Source organism: Ictalurus punctatus, chromosome 25, assembly GCF_001660625.3.
Source record: "Ictalurus punctatus breed USDA103 chromosome 25, Coco_2.0, whole genome shotgun sequence".
In the NCBI taxonomy this organism is placed as follows: domain Eukaryota; kingdom Metazoa; phylum Chordata; class Actinopteri; order Siluriformes; family Ictaluridae; genus Ictalurus; species Ictalurus punctatus.
The window spans coordinates 3,695,203-3,716,272 of NC_030440.2; the positions used below are offsets into that span (position 1 = coordinate 3,695,203).

General features: G+C 40.5%; 1 protein-coding gene across 1 annotated transcript; it reads left to right on the top strand.

The window, feature by feature from the left end:
• Window positions 1-1,475: 1,475 nt before the first annotated feature.
• On the top strand, window positions 1,476-20,949 carry rbm25b (RNA binding motif protein 25b). Its single transcript, XM_017456008.2, has 18 exons — window positions 1,476-1,623; window positions 2,674-2,797; window positions 5,203-5,252; window positions 5,506-5,673; window positions 6,847-6,904; window positions 7,050-7,210; window positions 9,011-9,196; window positions 11,191-11,274; window positions 15,334-15,596; window positions 15,989-16,115; window positions 16,269-16,358; window positions 16,510-16,583; window positions 17,373-17,523; window positions 18,123-18,522; window positions 18,739-19,040; window positions 19,335-19,433; window positions 20,040-20,087; window positions 20,173-20,949. Exons 2-18 carry the CDS (start codon window positions 2,692-2,694, stop codon window positions 20,263-20,265), a joined length of 2,460 nt encoding a protein of 819 aa, XP_017311497.1. The 5' UTR covers window positions 1,476-1,623; window positions 2,674-2,691; the 3' UTR covers window positions 20,266-20,949.
• The last annotated feature ends 121 nt before the right edge of the window (window positions 20,950-21,070 follow it).

The window sequence follows — 21,070 nt, forward strand, 5'->3', positions numbered from 1 at the left end:
CCCCAAAACATACATCCAAATCAACAAAGGAATGGCTTAACCAAAAGAAGATCAATGTTTTTGAATGGCCCAGCCTGAGCCCAGAACTGAATCCAACTAAAGATCTGTGGGGTGACCTGAAGTGGGCTTTGCACAGGAGATGCCCTTACAATCTGATGGTTGTAGAATGTTTTTGCAAGAAAGAGAAAATATTACTAGTCAAGATCGGCCATACTGATAGACTCTTACTCAAAAAGATTGAGTGGTATAATAAAATCAAAAGGTTCTTCAACGAAGTATTAGTTTAGGGGTGTGCACACTTATACAGTGCTGTGAAACAGTATTTGCCATATCCTGATTTCTTCTGTTTTGTGTACTACAAAACTACATGTTTTAATTGTTAAACTAAATACTAAATTGGTCACACAACCACATATACAGTCACACAACCAACTGTGAAGTGTTCATCTAGGTGTCAGGTATGACGCACACCTTTTAGATTGATTAAAATGAGCTATTAAACCACATTCAAATTAGACATGAATTTCACTGCAGTATGGGCCCATACACAAAATATACCATAATTTAAAGCTCAATAGCATTTGAAAGGAATGATGTACAGTCAAACAAACAACTGTAAAGAGTTCATCTAGGTATGACGCACACCTTTAGATTTATGATATTTAACCCTACAATGCATGAACCAAAAAAACCTTCACGAATGCATAAAGGGTGTCAGAATGACCCGTACTGGATTGAATGGTTTTCTTCAAAAAATAGATGTCCTATTAATGAAATTATATATGTATATGTGTGTGTGTATATATATATATATATATATATATATATATATATATATATATATATACACACACACACACACATATATACACATACATATACACATAAGTACATACATATATATATATACATACATACATACATACACACACACACACACACACATATATATATATATATATATATATATATATATATATATATATATATATATATATATATATTTATTATACACACAGTATCTCACAAAAGTGAGTGCACCCCCTCACATTTTTGTAAATATTTGATTATATCTTAATGTGACAACGCTGAAGAAATGACACTTTGCTACAATGTAAAGTAGTGAGTGTACAGCTTGTGTAACAGTGTAAAGGGACTTCAGAGACGGTCCCTTAATTTCCGCATTTCTGCGAATATCGAACGTCCAACGTCAAACCAACTTTATTCCAGTACTTGAAACGGAATTTGCAACCCTGTTCCCATGATTTAGCACAAATAAAAAACAACGGAACCAATCTTCAGACACCAAACATGCCCTGGCTGATCAAGGTAAATGTTTGTAAATGAAAAATGTTCAGAATTAAATAAGCTCCCAACACGACAAATCACGACAAATCCCAGGACAGGGAGATCAACCACATGGGACATTTATACATACATGTATCCTATGTTTAGCCAAGTGTTTCCATTAGGTCTTTTAATTTGTCGGGAGGTTTCCCACAATGCAGTTCTACAGGAAGTGTGGTTGTTAGGTTTGATCGTTTAATTTCGCTGATTTGGGTCCGGGTTAGCGTAAACTTAATTTTCCTTTAGAAAAGAAAAGGTGATTTGTGATCGAGCTGGGTAAGCAAAATCCATCATGGAGTCATTTTACTCTTTTCTTCTTCGGAGATCCGTGCTTGCGTTTACTGTTCGAACACTGAAGGGTAACTGACTGAAGGCTTCGAGGAGCACGAGTTGGCGCTTTCATTTCCATCAGTCCTGGTGTAGCTTAGCTTAGCTTAGCATAGTTTATCTTATCTTATCTTGCTAACAATGCTAGCGAGTAGTGATTAGCGAGCGAGCTAGCTAGCTTACCTTGCTCAGACAGATCGGTCTTATTCGGCGCGTTTTATTCAGAAGTCTGATTTGGACACCAGTAGACGCATTAGAAACAAAATGTCGGACGGTATTTGAATATAATTCCAGCCAAGATCTAAACCAGCATTATTACTAGCCGACTGTGCTAGCAGTCACATCAGCGATATTGTAAGAGCTGACATTTTGTTAGCGTGGAAACGATGCTAGCAGCAAACTGTTCCTTTCTTAGTCTTGATGCATCATCTTGACCAGCTTCCAGTTCTGTCGCGATAAACTGAGACTTCATATTATTATTATTAGTATTATATAATAATAATAATAATAATAATAATAATAATAATAAGGGCCTGGTTATTCTGAATGATCTTTCTCATTGGAAGCCGGGAATCAGCGGAAAGGTAGCGTTACTGTATAAACAGCTCACTTTAGTGTAGCGGAGATTAACATGGCTGCCATCCCTGCTGAAAAAAAACAACAACAGAAACCCTCATGGAATTTGTAATGGTTTTTACGGTTATAATGGGAATTGTATTGGGTTAATGGAAGCTGTAATGGTCTCTGTGGGTCTCTACTGGTAGTTTGTTGCCTTCTGTTAGTGGCATGTTATGTCTAGTGGGTACCAATAATGGTTTGTTGATTGTATGTAATGGTATTCGTAGTGGAAACCATCAGAATTACTGTGATTGTTTCTATTGTGTTTTTTTTTCTTCTTCCCTCCAGCAGGGATATAAAGAAATGGTTGTGGTGTTTAATGGTTGCTCTGACACCGCTGCTGATTCGGTATTATCCTGATATCTTACCTCTGTGCTCTAGGTGGGTGATCTGCCCAAGATGTCCTTCCCTCCACATCTCAACCGGCCACAAATGGGCATCCCGACCATGCCTCCTGGGATCCCTCCACCCCAGTTTGCTGGCTTTCCTCCTTCGATGCCACCAGGTAAATTGTGACGAGATATAAATCTCGAGCCTGAGACTTGGGACTGATTTCTCTAAGACTTCTGCAAGACACTGTATCTGTGTCAACCCACAGATTAGGGCTTCATGGTACACTTTACAAAAAAAAAAAAAAAAGGTAATAAACGGTATTTTTGATTGTCATTAGAGTGGAAACTTTAGTGTGTATCTTGTGCATGGTAATATAAATGTGATTTAGGGTACATAATTGGATCTCAATTGCCACCCATCTTTCCTGATATAAGATACAAAAGATGTACCGTTTGTGTACCACCCCAGTGATAAGTCTGTGCTGTCAGGGAAGAAAAAAAACCCATTGATGGGATAACCTGGTCGTTCTGTACATTCACGTACTCAGCTGACTTCATTTTATTTCTGCTTAATGTTGCTGAGCCAGGACCTGACCAACTGAAGCAACCCCAGATGATAACACTTCCTCCAGGCGCTTGTATAGTAGGCATGACAGGTGCATCGCTGCTTGCCATTCCCTTCTTACCCTGATGCACCCATTGCTTAGGAATAGGGTAAATCTGGACCAATCAGCCCACATGATTGTTTTCCTTTGCTCCACAGTCCAGTCTTTATGCTCCCTAACAAACTGAAGTCGTTTTTACCTGTTAGCCTCACACTGATTAGGCCACACAGCTGTTTTTAAGTTCTCATCACATTGTGCATGTGGAAATGCTTGTAATTTCACTATTAAACACAGCCATCAGTTCTACTGTCAATGTGACTTCACCAAGCGTTTTAAAGACCTCCTATCACAATCATTCAAGATTTTGATCCTTCATTTTTCCGACCACATTTCTTCCATAAAGTTGACGGTTCTCCAATCTTCTTCCAGGTGTTAATAATGTGTTGGATAGTTCTTAACCCAGTTAAAGGATTTCAGCAATCTACTTAGTTTTTCTTTTTCCAGAGTTGCTTTCTTTGCTTGATGCAGGCCAATAATTTCTGAAGCCCAGTAACATCTTTTCCATGATGCGGGATACATCTTCCGATGTATCCCGATGGCTGTTTATGAAATGAGAAGCAGCACACTGCAACAGTTAGGGTTAAAAGAATTGTTGCCAGCACAATCATGTTAATCACTGAATAATGATCCAATAATAGGCTCTTAAGTGTTTGTGAATTTAAATCCAAACAGTGAGTTTTTTTGGGTCAGGCAGTGTATCTGCATTCAAAATTTACAGTCTCTCTCTCTACCACCAGTACGGATCAACGATTTTAATGTCGCCATTGTGCGTTTCAGCTTCTCATCAGATTTTCTGTCCAATCAAATGCTCTGTAGAATCTGAAGTGTCCCGCCCCCAGCATTGTAAAAATCACCTTGTTGAAGTTGCCGTTGTTGAGTGAGAGGAATCGTATCGACAAGCACGGGTTGTAAACGTCTCTTTGGCTGTTCGAACACATGCTTTTTCAGTTTTATTTGAATAAACCGAATAACTTTCCAACTGTAAGGTGGTTAAAAGGAAATGGCTTGAATTTATTCCCTTTATTGCTCGGGCTCGCGTCCATGGCAAGCACTGTCAAATACGGCTTAGCCCCGGCTGTGAGGTGAGCTAAAGGCTATTGGCTGTTTAAAAAGTGGGAGGAGCCCTTTTCTGCAGTGTTGACTGACACGACAGAGATCTTGCATGTGAACAGAGAATATTTTAAAATTATGGTGCAACCCACACACCTTGAAGCAGATGCTGGGTCGGGATGCAACCCAAATCCAAATGAGTGCAAAAGAACAATAGAGCAACTCGAGGATCGATTGGCAGAAGAGGGCCGACATTCTAACACACATCTTCAAAACGTTATCAAAGCAGCGATGTGACCATTCGTTATTGTCGAAAGATGGGGAAAACCGTGGGCGACGATTCAAAGCTGTGCCTGAAAAATAGAAGACGGTTTTAGAAGACACATTTTAGTCTTTTATGTGATAGAAATGACTCTGAAGTGTAGTGTAACAAACAAAACTGTGACACGTTCTTAATGTTTATTTTTCTGTACATTTTGGTTCCTGTTCCTTGCAAATATATCGGCAGCCAGCAAAGTATAAATCATGGTTAGATATTTCAAAAATCTCACCATGCCCGATGTGTTGCATTCCAGATGCGTTAGTCGCTGCACATATTTACTGGATTTATTTAAAGTTGTACCTAATTCTGTACCAAAAATCTTGGTTAAGCCTCATGGATGAAAGTAGGTGTTGTTCATACCTGCATTTTAGTCTGTATTGGATATAGAAAAAGCTCTACAAACAAAGTACTTCTGAGACTGTAGGAGGTGTATGAGAACCCCGTGTGTGTGTGTGTGTGTGTGCGTGCATACAGATAGATCCGTCTGTTACTGGGATCAGAGATTCACTGACCTTGTTCTTTTTTTTTTTTCCTTTTACAGGAGCCCCGATGATTCCAGTTCACATGGGCATCATGACCCCAACTCCTGCGGTAAACCTCCTAACCTAGTGGAAAAATTAATACACTTTTATTTTAAGTACTCATGATTACATCTTTAATATTTCTATAATGCGGTATAACACAAAAAACAGCTACTTCAACATTATTGCTAGTAATATTAAACGTACTGATTATCTTGAGCCCTCTAGTTGTATCAGTTGTCCAAAGTACAGTATAATGTATTGATTCATTTAGAAGAGATATCACAAGAATTACTGCAAATTCGTATGTTTTATTTGTCCAGGTTCTTGTGCAAACCTCGATGCCAGTGGTCAATAAAGTCGCTGCCCCGAGGAAAGAAGTTCCAGCACGTACAAAGGAAGCTGACGAGAACAGCGGTCCCACTACAACCGTGTTTGTAGGGAACATCTCGGAGAAAGCTTCAGACATGTTGATCAGACAGCTGCTGTCAGTAAGTAGCGGAGTGTCACGGTGTCAAAGTAACAGGATATGTAGCTATGTGCTGGCTTCTTTACTGCGTTTAGAGACGATAAAAGCGTTATTGTGCAGTTTAAATTTTATTTTTTTTTTATCCTAAATTCCTGTAGATGTTAAGTGGGTAGAGTGAGAAGTAAATGAGCATAGCTCATGTTTTTAGGAAATGTTTAAATGGCTGAAAATGACTTCTGCCAGCTCATCTTATCAAGAAAGGATTAAATATGGAGCCCTTTATTGCCTTTTGCTGTTTACAAACATCAAAGCTGGGTCCTTTCTTTGCAGCCCAAGACTTAATGTCATACTGAACATCACTTCACATGACAATCTCTCTCTTACTTATCATTTTAAAAGTCTGCTTCTAGCTAAAGAGTAGTAGTCTGTCCGTACCGTTTATTTTGTGATTGATGCAGCCAAAAATTCTTGATTTTGCTGCGTCTTTCTTTTCAGAATTTGAGATGCATTTTACAGAGTTTTTTTTTTTTTTTTTTGTTAGTTTTTTTGGGCGGAAAACTTCATAGATTGGTAAAATGAAATTGTTTTGCACGGTCTTTCGCAGCGCCGTGGACCCAAATCTGCGGACAAGCTGCGGTAATTTTGAAAAATTGCAAGCTCGTGCGAATGTTGCAGAGTTTGCTTGATTTTGCGTTAATTTCTGCGATCGTGAAATCTTGGAGAGGCTAAGTAACGTTCCACTGCATTTTATATAAAACAAGCTAAACAAGTGGAGAGTTAGAATCGATCAAAAACATAAAGAGCAACACTTTGTTCTCAGCCTCTGCTGAGGTTTGTAGTCTTGCTTGTGCTTTTACATCTGCTTGATTCACTTCTGTTAATTACCATAACAGTACTGGTTCTTTTTAGTGCTGTGGGAACCCAGAACAGGAAATCTCCAAGGAATAATATAGTTTCACAGTCTAGAGATCCATGAATCTTTAGTTCCTAGTTTGATTTACGAGGTGATAAAACGTGTCATGTATTTGTTCAGTATTTAAGAGGCTGTTCATGCTTACCAGCTACGTGGAAGAAAATAATTTCCTGGGTGGTTAAGGTCCTTTCACTCACGTAGAATCAAAATAGGATCTTGAGGATTGTATCTTTTAATTATGCAAATGTTTTCAGCAAAATTTGCCTGCTGTTTTTCTCCCAGAAATGCGGTTTGGTCCTGAGTTGGAAACGTGTACAGGGAGCTTCTGGAAAACTGCAAGGTAAGAACTAAACACAGTTTTGCATAAATTATTTATGTACATGGTGTTCTGTATGCAATTTGCTTGTTGTAACTTTACACTGACATAATGGTTTTTGTTTGTCGTGTGTGTGTGTGTGTGTGTGTGTGTGTTGGTGTTTCCTCAGCGTTTGGTTTCTGTGAGTATAAGGAGCCAGAGTCGACTCTGCGTGCTCTGCGGCTGCTGCATGAGCTGCAGGTTGGAGAGAAGAAGCTGCTAGTGAAGGTAGATGCCAAAACTAAAGCCCAGTTAGATGAGTGGAAGGCCAAAAAGAGGAGCTCCAATGGGGTGAGTAATGGGTCTCACACAGTTTCTCACACACAGTTTTCCACTTTTTAATTCAGATTACCCATGATAAATTAACACTAATTTGTAATGTAAGAGTTCAGCTTTATTTAAATAGCATTATTCATTTTGAGTCCCAAATCATTGTTTTATCATATGAGATATTAAAAGAACGTATGATTAGTAAGGAGTAAAACACCACAGGGCATGTTATAGGAAAATAATCAGTGACTGGTTGGTGTGATGCGGCCCGACGTGAAGTGGAGTTACTCTTACCACCCTGAAGTTGATTATTTTTCAGTAACAGCACTACCCAAATTGTTTTACTTCTTTTATTCCACAGCAGTTTTCTAATAATAAGATTTTTTTTATTTATTAAAGGACGCCATACTTAATTAAAATTTTTTTTTTTTTTTTTTTTTAGCCTTTTACAGTTACGTTTAATGTGTGAAACAATCTCTGGTTAACACTTGCCGTTATGGCAGGTATAAACAGTTGTAACCTCAGCAGCCCCTCTCTTCTCTCTTTGGGAAGTTAATAAGATAGAAATAAACACACTTCAAAATAGTATAGAGAAACTGCAAGTGTACTCTTCTGTACTGAAGACTTTGCTTTGGTTATAAGCTTAGTGGTAACGGAGACTCATTATGTTAAGAGTTAAATAAACGTCTCCTCACAGAAAACTTCATGTTGGCTGTACTCTCTGAATGGGAGGAATCATATACTCTCTCTGGCCTGTCAATCAGAGCAACACTATCCAGTCTCGGGTGTCTGTGAGCTCACGTATACGGCGGAGGGTAGATAGCACTTTCCTACCTGGTGTGGTACACTGCCCCACATGAACAGCAGTTCAAAACGATGCAGAGGTTGGCTTCATGTGTCTCCGAGGAAGCACATGTTTGTCTCTGGCCTCTCTCTCCGGTCTCCGGCCTCTCTCTCCGGTCTCCGGTCTCCGGCCTCTCTCTCCCTCTCCGGTCTCTGGGCTCTCTCTCTCTCTCTCTCCGGTCTCTGGGCTCTCGCTCTCTCTCTCCGGTCTCTGGGCTTCTCTCTCTCTCTCTCTCTCTCTCTCTCTCTCTCTCTCTCCGGTCTCTGGGCTCTCGCCCTCTCTCTCCGGTCTCTGGGCTCTCGCCCTCTCTCTCCGGTCTCTGGGCTCTCGCCCTCTCTCTCCGGTCTCTGGGCTCTCGCCCTCTCTCTTCGGGCTCTCTCCCTGGTTGGTAGCTGTCATGTGATGGGGAGAATTAGCTAATTGAGAGGAATTGACAAGACCAAATCTGGGAGAGAGAAAAAAAAGAAATTCATATGAACAGTTGCACATGTTTAATCTGTTTGTGATGAGTGTGCCATGTGAATCAGCTGTTACTATAGAAACGTTACAGTGCCACGTGAACTTAAACCTGCGATTTCCCTTCCATTCGGAAATATTGTCCGTGCTGCGTTTTTATAGAATCAAGATCTTTGACCAATCAGGTCTGAGAACTCAACTGCACCGGGGTATAAAGCGCATTAATGAAACGATCGTTATTATAATCATTACAGAACTAACAGTACCTATGAAAATGAAGACAATATAGCTTCAAGCTACTGAACCTGAAAGGCTGGCATAAGCATGCATTTATACAGATGATAAATATGGCTAAATATGTCGTCTTCTATAGACTTTTTTTTGTTCAGGTGGGAAACTGACAGCCTTTAGGAACTGTTGCGTCTGTTGCACTACATATTTATTTCTACATTGTTGTAAATTTGAATTATTTGTGTCTTTTTATACACAATGCATCATGGATTGTCCTTTCCTTCTGCTAGAATGACAAAGCTGAGGAGGGGGGTGAGGAAGAAGAGGATGTTTTAGATGAAGAAACACAGAAAAGGGACCAGATCGTGAAGGGAGCGATTGATGGCCTGATCCGGGAATATTCCAGCGAGCTCAACGCTCCGTCTCAGGATGACGAGTCCAGCCGCCGGAAGAAGAAGAAGGAGAAAAAAGAAGAGGTGTGCTAGTGTGCACTCCATCTGCACTTTATTCTTTATGGTTGTGTTGTATGCAGGGATGTGGACAGCTATTTGAAAACCTAGCTAGTCATTTGAGGCGCCTCTTTTTAATCACTGAAACCATGGGCTCAGACTCGAACCGAGGACGCTGGAGCTATGAGGTGACATTGCTACTGGCTGTGCGACCATGCCACGCGATGTTCACTTGCTTTTGTTCATTATTTCTCAAAATCCTTTTTAGGACTAGCGAAAGGCTTAAACTGGGGTGGATGAATCTAGAAAACAATTACACAGACAATTTTTGTCTTTTACACCAGTATAACGCTTCAATCAGATGCAGGTGGTGGAAGGATAAGTCTGGAGACAGGGTCTTTACAGTAGATGAATTGTATTTTTGGAAGGTCTTCAGATGGGGAAATACGGGAGTATAGTCAGAGTTCTGTCAGTGGTTGTCCTCTCCTGTCCTGTCTAACTAAATGTGTGAAATCCTACCGAATATATAACAAGTAGTTTTCCAGTCATTTATGCAATAACGTATATTTAGAGAAGCTGAGTTTATGATAAAAGGGTCTTCAAATGTCATGTACCACTTATGTCTTCTTATGTATGTTCTATCCACTCATCTTTTGATGTCACATCAGGTCAGAACACCCTGGTACAGAATACACTCACAGATTCCACAAATTAATACCCTTTACCCATCAAAGATATTATTTGAAGCAAGTATATGAAGATTTGCGCATGAATTTGGGTGTGCTACATGTAGCTCCACTTAGGGATGTCACGATACCAAAAATCTAGTAGTCGGTACCGATACCACCAAAAGTACACGATACCAAAGTCGATACCATGGTGTGGTTTTAAAAAAAAAAAGAAGATGATTTTAAAATTTTTTATTTTATTTTAAATAGTTAAAAACTCCTGGAGGACATCCTCCTCTGGCTGATAGTGGCAAAAAGAGAGAGAGTGAGAGAGAAGGGGATATTTTGGTTATCATATATTGGTCTGACCGTGATTAATGACAAGTGCTAAGGTGCACTCCTGAACGTACGCACACAACCTTTATACTCTGAATGCAAGCGTTAGTTTAAATTCACTGATATGGTGGCAGGCAAAAAAGATTTATTAAAAGCATGAACATGTGAATAATTATTAGTGACATTAGGCTACATTTAGCTGACAGGACACGGGCTGAATGGTGATGCATGGTGGCCCATTAGGAGGTAGTTTATAACGTTGCAATGTGTTCGCTTCATTAACAAATAACTGGCTATCGCTATTACATGGAGCATAACGTTAGCTGACTTCACGGCCACAATGCCGGCTGGCTCAAACAAACATAATATAGGACCGTCTTTCAGGTGCTTCGCCAGATTCCAGGTGTTTCCTTGCATTGTTTGAAATGAATGATAGCATCGGTTGCACACCGGCAATCAATGCTCGCTTTCCTCTCTTTTCCTCTCAACGAATCGGGACGGCGCTAAACTTGTTAAGCTAAGCTTCTGTAGTTTTTCCCGTGTGCTTGCAGGCGTTCTTCTTCTTCTTCTTCACCACTTGTGGTCCGACTAAAACACTTGCGCCTATTTGCTGCCCCCTTCAATTCCGGAAGAATTGCAACCTTGGTACCTGTATTACCAACGGTACTTCCGCTACTGCAGAAAAACAAGTACTGTCACGTTTAAGAATGTTGGTACCGACTTGGTAACGAAGTATCGGTTCTCGTGACATCCCTAGCTCCACTGCAAAACTAATGAAACAAACATCAAACACCTTTTGGCTTACTGAGAGGTTAAAGCAGGAAACTACCCTTATTTATTTATTTATTTATTTATTTATTTATTTATTTATTTTCTTTTAACCTTGGATATAATGACATTGCATCATGGACTAGCACTAGGTTTAATCATTTGTAAAGCCACAGGTAGTGTGGTATTTTTAAGCTGATGTGATTTTAATGAAAAAGTGGCGTCACGTGGTTTGTGTACCCTGTTTAGGAGGACATCAACGCCATTGAAATGGAAGAGGACAAAAGAGATTTGATCTCCAGGGAGATCAACAAATTCCGTGACACCCACAAGGTAACACATTCTCAACCTTCTTTCACCTCCCAGCTAGTGCCACAAAAACCTGTACACCTGTAGTTCAGATAGCTCAACCAGAAGAACATGACTAGAATAGATATTCTGAGCCTTCTGGAGTCTTAAGGTCAAATTGGCTTTACTGAGCAGGCCACAGATTGCTTCATCAACACAGGCGAGTTCAGTTCTGTGACCATGAAATCGAGTTTCATAGACTCCGATTATACCTAGTCAGTCAGACCCTTAAGATTTATTCACTCAGAACTGTTTTAGTCCAAGACTAGGTTTAATTTCGGTCTTGGAGGCCGTCCCTGTCTTTCCTGGGTTAGTGTCTTGCGTATAAAAAAAAAAAAAGCAAAAAAAAAGCAAAAAAAAGAGAGACAGGGTCGCCATCTTAAGGGCCTGAAATTTAGAAGCTCCTAAAACTTTTAGTCAGACATAAAAATGCATGCACATAATGTAAACTTCCCTCCAAGCTAATCTGTTCATTAAACCCCACCATTATGATAGAGATCATATGGTGACTAAAGCAAGATGAATCTCACAGCTTTGGAAAAAGTTGCAAGGATAGGATGTAAGTATGATCTTCCCATTCTTTTCTACATATACTGGGCGCCCCCTTCTGGAGGACTCGCACAGGAGCAACTGTGCTGTGACTTTGGGGACATTCAGACTTTGACAAATTTGGATATAGTGTACTGTAGGTACAAATTTCAGTTGTTTGCAAACCCGTCAAGATAGTTGATTTTTCCCTGCAGTGTTGTGTGTATGTGTGTGTGTGTGTGTGTGTGTGTGTGTATATATATAAATATATATTTTTTCTGAAGATCAATTCTATCTCCAAGAGGCCAGTGAACCTGTGCGGGTCCCCCCATTTAAGATGATGTTCATGATATAAATGATTACAGCTGACTGAATAACCACTGAGTTGTGGCACAGTTGTGTCACACAGTATGTGACTGTAGGGGGCGCCCTTCCACAGCACGAGGATACTCTGAAGACTTTGCAGGTATGAGCTAGGCCCTCTGTGTGAGCACTTCATTCTTTCCCACTTGCTTATGTGTGCCTTTAACTTTGTTTCCCTCTTTCTGCTTTCCTTGCTCTTTTTCCCTTTTCATTATCTGTTGCACTTTAGAATAATAAAAAAAAAAATCATATCACCAGTTTATTATAAGTTCACATAAAATATTAGTTTCTGATTGTCTTCATTTCACTGCAGTTTGTCTAACGTGAATCCAGACGCAATTTTAATACCCGTTCTAAATCAACACTGATTTTATGGGAGCAGTGTGTGACTGTAAACATGACCGTGATTCATAAATCAGTTTAGGCAAGGCCTGTGTATACATTTCACTATTGCTAAGCAAAAATGACACGGATTTCCACAGAGGACAAATGTAGAGGTAAAACTGTAGTTGTTTAAAGTAAACGACAACAAAAAAAGAGAAGAATAAATGACTAGCTATAACGATAGTGTACATTTGTATAATGGTAGCCTGGTAACATTGGGTCATGTCAGTCCGCTATAAGTAAGCAAAATGTATGCAAATGCTGGTAAGTAGTTCTCATGTAGCAGAGTAACGCCTGACGAAGCAGAGAGATCTTTGCCACCACCTTGTCCCTAACCAGGATAAAGCAGTTACAGAAGATGAATGAATGGACGCGTTATTGGTCATAGTCTCTTACTTGGTATACCTTGCTTTCTTTTACAAAATGACGCAGAAATGATCTTCACTTATCTGTTGCTATAGCTGAATCCAGAAAACAGCCAATAAAGACGTGCAGCATGCTTCAAATATGATTTCCAACGGATTTTACATTTATTCATTTAGCAGATGCGTTTATCCAAAGCAACTTACAAATGGGGAAATTTTCTGCCGACGATATCTTTTGAAAACAGTAAAATATAATGTACCAAAGACCATGTCCGTTAAAGTGGCACTTTCACGAAAGCAGCTGTAAATTCACTCGGTCTGCTTAATATCGGAGTAACTAAAACCTTGCAAGCAAGTGTGCTTTTCTTACAGTTTGATCATGTTGTTGGAGCATTGTTACATGGCATAGCCAAAGCGATTCCGCCTGAAAATAGCATGTCATCATCAAAATCGAGAAGAGTGCTTGCACACACTGTACAGGAGGCACGATTATATGCATGTTAAAATTACGCAATAAAATTACGCAATAAAAAGCATTAATAACAGGAAATTTAGTCAACAGGACTGACTGAATTAATTAGCGACCTCCACATCAATGTTCGTGCGGCTAGATCGTTTGAGTGAAGACAGCCATGAAGCTTGTGTCGTGACTTTTACTTTGGGTGATGACAGTGACTGAGGATGAACTTATTGTAAACTTAAAAAAAAAAAAAAAAAAGGGACTAACATTTTTCCGTAAGTTAGGTTGTAAACATGGAGGTGAGCGGGTTGCCTTTCAGTGGTGTCACAAAGGAATCTTTAAATGTGAATTTTTTAATTTTTTTTTGGTCCCTTTTCACTTATGGGACTAACCAGACTTTTAAAATGCTAGAAGTTATACTTGAGATACAAATGAAATGTCAGAATTTGACCACAGGAAAGGTTTTCGCAGTCTGTCACACACGTGTGTGTCGTCACCTGTCTATAGGAATTGTCTCAGGTAAATTGGATTGTTAAATTTAGGTTTATATTTGTCAGATTCTGTCATCCAAGGTACTTAAAAAGCATTGCACAGTCCCGTTCAAGAATGAGCTGTAGGAAGAACGCAGAATATACGTAGGTTGGAGAGAGTAAGTATTCCGGGACACACTGGTTACAAATCATTCAAAGTACGCATACACGAGCTTATTATTAAACTATTAGTAAAACACCCTGAATAACTGTAATGGAGAAGAATGAGTTAACTGCAAGGAACATGGGCAAATGATCACGTTAACTTTATAGACAACACACGCACAAAGGAATAGAGAGAGCTGAAGGTGTCTCCGCAACACTTCAGGTCTATTCAAATGTGCTGAGTCTTCAGACATTGCTTTGGTTGTGAAGGGCAATTCATTCCACCATTTAACACCGTTCAGATGACTAATTTCACTTGTCTTTTTCACCTCTGCTTCTAGCATCACTCACCAATCCTTTTGCTCCTTCTCTTACTTTACTTTATTCCTCTTTGCTCTTGGCATTATGCATCACACTCACGGTTTTCTCGATTTATTCCCGTTTAAAAAAAAAAAAAAAAAATAGTTGAACTGTTCTTTGTCCAAAAAAAGTCTCCCGGTTCCTCATAATGAATAATGGCGTTTATATAGATGGCATGTGAATACAGGTAACCGTGGGTGTTTTGCTGGCTAAAGTGTCTTTTCATACTCACTGAGTTGAGCCCTCTGAGAACCCAGGCAACCAGCAGATGGGGTAAGCCAGCCTCTACAAATTCATTTGTTGCCCATTCTGTCCAATCACAGAGATCAACAGAGTACCGTTAATGCAATGCTGCTGTCACCACGTTTTCACAAAATGTTTTGGAAGTTGTTTGTCATGTGTCGACATGTAACAAGAAACAGAAACGTTTTCTGAATTGATTTTCTCCTGCAAATCCTTTGACCTGCTTTTCCTCCCAGGCCTAACATAAAGGCTTGTAGGGGCAGCGAAGCTCTGAATCCATAGCTCAACACCTGTAAGTCCAAAACAACTAGTTTCACAAGGATTGAAGTCTTTCTCTTGCTGATATTATGAGGTGGAAATTGTTTACAGCGTCCTATTACCTGATTGTGCTTCTTGTTGTTCGAAAAGTGTGAAGCAGGGCTGAAAGGAAAGTGGTTTCCAGGGTTCTAATGTAGATCTTGAGCCGTAAATGGGGAAAGAGTTAAAGAAACAAAGCCTTTAGAGCAGTTTCTTCCTACTTGCCTCAGGGAAAGAAAAAAAAAAATCACTTTCTGATATTGTGGTGGGTGCACTCTGTCACTTTTTGTAGCCCTTATAGAGGACAGGAACTGTAAACCACTTCATCTGCAGTCTAGAGTAGAATTACACTGTGCTGGCCATCTGTTAACTGTATGAACGCTCAGGCTATCTCTGTCCCTCTCTGCAGAAACTCGAGGAGGAGAAAGGAAAGCGGGAGAAGGAGCGTCAGGAGCTGGAGCGCGAGCGCAGAGAGAGGGACAAGGAGCGAGAGAGGGAGCGTGAGAGGAGGGAGCGTGAAAGGGAGAAGGACCGAGAGCGGGAAAGGGAGAGAGAGCGCGAGAGAGAGCGTGAGAGGGACCGGGAGCGTGAGCGAGAAAGAGAAAGAGAACGGGAGAGAGAGAGGGAATGGGACAGAAGCAGAGACCACAGCGAAGCTCGCAGCAGGTCCAGGTGAGTACGACACTCCTTCTTTCTGGAAAACAAATAGTCAGTTAAAATGAGCTTATATTGGTTATATTTTCATATTAGGAGTGAAACTGAATGCTGTGTTCACTGTGTTCCAACTATCCAAAATAACATTCACATTACAACATAGTATTGGCTTACACTTCACATTTCAGATTGTGAGCAATAGATTAGTGTACATGGGTGGATCTTTGCTGAGCTTATGGTTTTAAGTGATTCTCCTAATGCCAGTGTAGTGCTGACATTGTATTACTATTCCACTCTGGCCTGTACTTTATGTAGCCTGCACAACATGACCGTATGCCACTTTCCTATTATGTTGTTACTTGCTGAGACGACACTTCAGCTATTCTCAATCGATCGTTGTGACGTTCCAGAGAGCAAAGCCGCGACCGAGACAGAGATAAGGATAAGAAGCGGGATCGTGAGGAAGATGAGGAGGAAGCTTACGAGAGACGCAAGCTGGAGAGGAAGCTCCGGGAGAAGGAGGCTGCCTATCAGGAGGTTAGCAGAGCATGGGCTTTTGTTCTTTCACTCTATAATGTGTTCTGTATCCAGATTCCAGCCCACAGTTAATTTGAGCATCCTGTTCAGCCCACAGTTAATTTGAGTTAATTCGAGCCTCCTGGTTTATGTGCTGTTTATGGTGCTGTATAGAGGCTGAAAAACTGGGAACTGAGGGAGAGGAAGAAAGCCAGAGACTACACCAAGGAATCCGAGAGAGATGATGAGCGCCGACGGGAGACGGTAAGGGAGATCTTTTATCGCTTCTGTCTAGTCAAACCTGAACCGTTAAATAAAACTTTAAACAGGCCGATATAACGTCACTCTGAAACAGGTCAGTAATTTGGCCTTTATGTTGACTGTGGGCAATTACAAACTTCTTTTTCTCAATTAGGCGAAAGAAGGCAAACGACTAAAGGAGTTCTTGGAAGATTATGACGATGACCGGGATGACCCTAAATACTACAAGTAATTTACAAGTTTTTACTTTATATCCAAAATGACAATCTAGAGATGTAGATCAGGACCATGATGCTGCAGGACCCAGAATAAGGTCTGACGAGTGGGCAGTGAGATATAAAGCCAAAGAAAGGGCAGTATTGATTAACATGGGAGATTATAGGGTGCAGTTTTACAGTGTTTACCTTTTTAAAGGTCTCCGCAACACCTCTGGCTCTCTTTATGCCTAAGGAGCCGGTCAGAAATCATAATTCAGTTATGTGTTTTAAATAAATAAATAAATAAATGCAGATTTATTTAGGTCCAGATATTAAAGGCGTGGGGGAGTTTCTTTACAAGCAGTTGAATGTTTATTTAATGCACCCCTGTCCCAGTATAGTGTTGCTTTGCTCATTAGCCAGTTTGTCATGTCCTCCAACCATATACATCAGTTTGTGTACAATTACAATGGTAAACCTTTTGCTGCTCTGTACAGTGACACTTCCCCCAGCATCAGTGGAAAGCAACCACCGTAAAGCAGTGACACTGATATGATAGTTTAAACATTTGACACTGAAGATGAATGATCAATGCTGAATTGATAAGTGTGCTAGCCAAAACATTTCTGGTAATATAACCGAATGAACAGCACACCACATAACACCAAATATCAGTGTGTAATGGTGGGTCATTTCAATTGATTGTTGAGGTTACAGATGAGTACACAGTCCGTAATTGTACACGTGTATGGTATGTACACTTCTGTATCTTCCAAATATGTTTTTCAAACTGCATGATGTTTCTGTGTTTGGCCTGTAGGGGCAGTGCACTGCAGAAACGCTTGCGGGATCGAGAGAAGGAGATGGAGCTAGATGAAAGAGACAGGAAACGAGAGAAGGAGGAGCTGGAGGAGATCAGGCAGAGACTGTTGGCTGAGGGACATCCTGATCCAGATGCAGAGCTACGCAGGGTGCGTCCATCGTCTTAGACATGCAGCTACAGTGAAATCAGTGTGACTCAATTGGCAGATATTTTTTTCAAATGTTTTTCTTTTCCTCGTCATCGCACTTATCTTTTTGACATTAAAACAGTAGCAGTGTTCATCATTTCACATTTACAGCATTATGTCTGTGAGTATTGGACATTGCTTTTAGAGACATACAGTGCTTTTAAATGTCAAGGAACACAATGTTCTTACCACAGATGTAGTGCTAAATTGGAGGCTATTAGCATTCTTTACTTCAATAAGTGAAACTATTGAAATATATTTTAAAGGACTATGATGAGGATCAATCTTAGTCTTTTTCTAATTTATGAATCAATGTTGAAATTTTCCTCTCTATTTAAAAAAACAAACCTTTTTCGGTCTATGTCATGAGTATAAGATCACACCCTTCATTTAAAGTATGATATAAATTGAAATTGTTCTGTGAAGAACTTCAGTTTAAATAAATTTCACGAAGGTCAATAACACCCTTAATTAGATTGACACACTTTCTCTATATGTAACTGTTATTTATCTATCTATTTATTTATTCATTCATTCATTCATTCATTCATTCATTCCAGCTGGAGGAGGAGGCAGAACGTTTGCGGCAACCGCCAGTAAAGCCAGAGCCTGAGGAAGAGCGAGAGAGCAAGCCTTCTCGCGAAGAGCGAGAAAGAGAGAGGGGAAGAGAGCGTGAGAGGGAACAAGAGAGACGCCGGCAGAATGCCCAGGTGCAGTCAGATGAGGATGTGGAGGATGGAGAGGAAGTGGAGGACGAGGAAGACTCTAAGCCGTGTCTCAAGCCCACAATGAGGCCCATCATGGCCGCCCCGTCCGTGTCCTCGGCCAGCGGTAATGCCTCACCTGACACACCGAGGGAAGAGTCGCCCTGCGGCATCATCATTCCCCATGAAAACTCACCACCGGAAATCCAGCCACAGGAGGAACACCGGCCCAAAATAGGCCTCAGCCTCAAACTTGGTGAGTCAGCAGGAGGAGAAGAGAAAAGGGGGTTTTCTGGGAACATGCTGACAGAGGGCCTTAAAGGCAGAATTTTTGTTCATTTTAATTTTAGTTTATTTCAATTGATCACTAATACCTTTTATGAATTTATGTGATTAATCCTGCCATTATAGGAACGTTTCTCCATAATGTGTACACACAGCATTCCTGATATCCTCTTTCTTCCTCTACAAGGTGCCACAGGCAGCCCTAGCCAGCCAAGTGTGGGCAAACGTAAAAAACTGGCTGTGGAGAGCGTCTTCAACCGCTTCGATGACGATGAAGTGGATGAGGCACCTCGGAAGAGGAAGCTAGTGCCTTTAGATTATGAGGATGAAGACAAAGGCAATGGTGGAGTCGAGGGCGCCGGGGCAGCAGGGGGCAAAGGGGCCAACACAGAGGAGAAACGCAAACACATTAAGAGTCTAATCGAGAAAATCCCTACCGCCAAACCTGAGCTTTTCAACTACCCACTTGACTGGTCCGTCGTGGACTCGGTAAGCACTAACTCCTGTGTTTGTGACACGGTTTAAACAGATTAAACAGTAGAGATTTAGTTTTATGGGAATTTGTCTGTGGGATTGCTACAGGTGATGGGCACGAGTAAGCGAAGGCAATGATCAACACAATAAAAGCATGAATGAACTCAAGTTTTTACATTTATACCTGCTCTTTAATCGTGGCATAAAAATCATTACGGTCTAATGATGATAAAAGTTGTCCACATAATGACCGTCTGCAGTGTGACCCTTTTGGTATAAACTCAGTTGATCATGATCCTTCTCTCTCAGACTCTAATGGAGAAGCGCATTCGGCCGTGGATCAATAAGAAGATCGTGGAGTACATCGGAGAGGAGGAAGCCACTCTAGTTGACTTTGTTTGCTCAAAGGTAAAGGTCAACATCTGTCATGACTACGAGTGAATGAGGATTTGTCCTTGCAGGCTCTGTCTGTGAATGTATACTGCTTTGTAGGTTTAAGCTGCATTCAGATAGCTTTTGTTTATCAGATTGCTGTTGATGCTAATTTCCAATGTTCTTAGCTTCAAGCTGACAATATTGTACTCTCCCATAAACTACACAAACCATGGGGGGTGGGGGGGAGAAAAGGAAAGCGCAACAGTTAGGCTTGGGGTGGGCAACATGGAGAAATGTCATTGTGATATTTGAGGAAGCTTTTGCATTGTACATTGGATCAGTATTTATTTTTGCTCAGCGGGAAACCCCCCCCAGCTATTTCTATATGAATTACATGCATCTAAAAATAAACCATTGCAGGATTAAGAGGAAAATATATATAAGAACAATTGTCTTAAAAAACAAAAAAACAAAAAGTAAGATCAGCTACTTTTTGAGTAACTGTGCAGGGGTTGTTACTGATACTCGTTGCTAACTCGTAGCAAAAACTAATTTTTAAAATAAGTTATCCTACAAATCTTCATTCTTCTAACGATTATGTGTAGCTGTAGATGATGGACTTAACGTTTCTCCCAACAGGTGATGGCTCACAGTACGCCGCAAGGCATCTTAGATGATGTTGCTATGGTGAGTAATTTTGCACCGCATATGACCTCCTCTTTTTCTAGTCTCACCTGAGTGTTAAGCGTTTGTGTGACTCTCCCCTCTCCAGGTGTTGGATGAAGAAGCAGAGGTGTTCATTGTGAAAATGTGGCGGTTATTGATTTATGAAACCGAGGCCAAGAAGATTGGACTTGGCAAATGAACAAGCACTGAACGAGGATCAAAGCTGCACCTGACTTTCCTGTTTAAGTTTGGCATGTGAAGAGAAAACACATTCGGGGCAACTCGGCAAAACATTTGACCCAGCAACATCATTACTTCCGTACATAAATATATATTGGTTCCCCCATTCCCCTCCCCCATCCACTGTGACTGTGTTGGTTAGTGTGTTGAGCACTGGATCTGAAACCCCATCTCAGCTGTTCTCATTCACTGCTAGAGATTTGGGTGAGGTGAATATTTCCTCAGGGTTTGTCTGATGGGTTTCAGCGTATCTTCATCACGCCTGCTTAAAGTATAACTGATGTTCATGAAAGCAGTATCTTATTGTAAGCTGCCACACCTGTGGAATTTGCCGACCTTATCTAGGTTACAATTTGATTTTGTTCACTTTTGCTGGTAACAGAGTTGAGTTGTACCAAAGAGTTTATCTTCACTAATGTCACAACAAGTGATGTGTCTATCCACCACCAATGCGAGGGGGAAACCCCCCCACCCACCCCCCCCAAAAAAAGAATTGGACCCCACATTTTTTGGAAGTGGCTTAAATTGATCTCGAGTTGTGCAATGATGGAAACAGTGGTCTCTGTTTTTGTATGTAGTAATGGATGTTTTCAATAAAAGTAATCTTTTTTTTTTTAAATAAAATTAATTTAGGATTTTGTGATTCCTCAAGTAAAGTGGGGTCATTTTAGTTTAAAGAAGGGCGAGTACTCTGAATTTGTTAGTTGTAGTTGGCATATAATATGCATAAAAATAGTACTAACATGAAGTAGCATATTTAAAAA

Excerpts from the sequence above, each read along its gene's own strand:
- rbm25b (XM_017456008.2), top strand. The coding sequence starts at position 2,692 with ATGTCCTTCCCTCCACATCTCAACCGGCCACAAATGGGCATCCCGACC. Across the intron at positions 15,597-15,988 it reads GAAGCTCGCAGCAGGTCCAG|AGAGCAAAGCCGCGACCGAG; the intron begins GTGAGTACGACA and ends GTGACGTTCCAG. Across the intron at positions 16,584-17,372 it reads GATGACCCTAAATACTACAA|GGGCAGTGCACTGCAGAAAC; the intron begins GTAATTTACAAG and ends TTTGGCCTGTAG.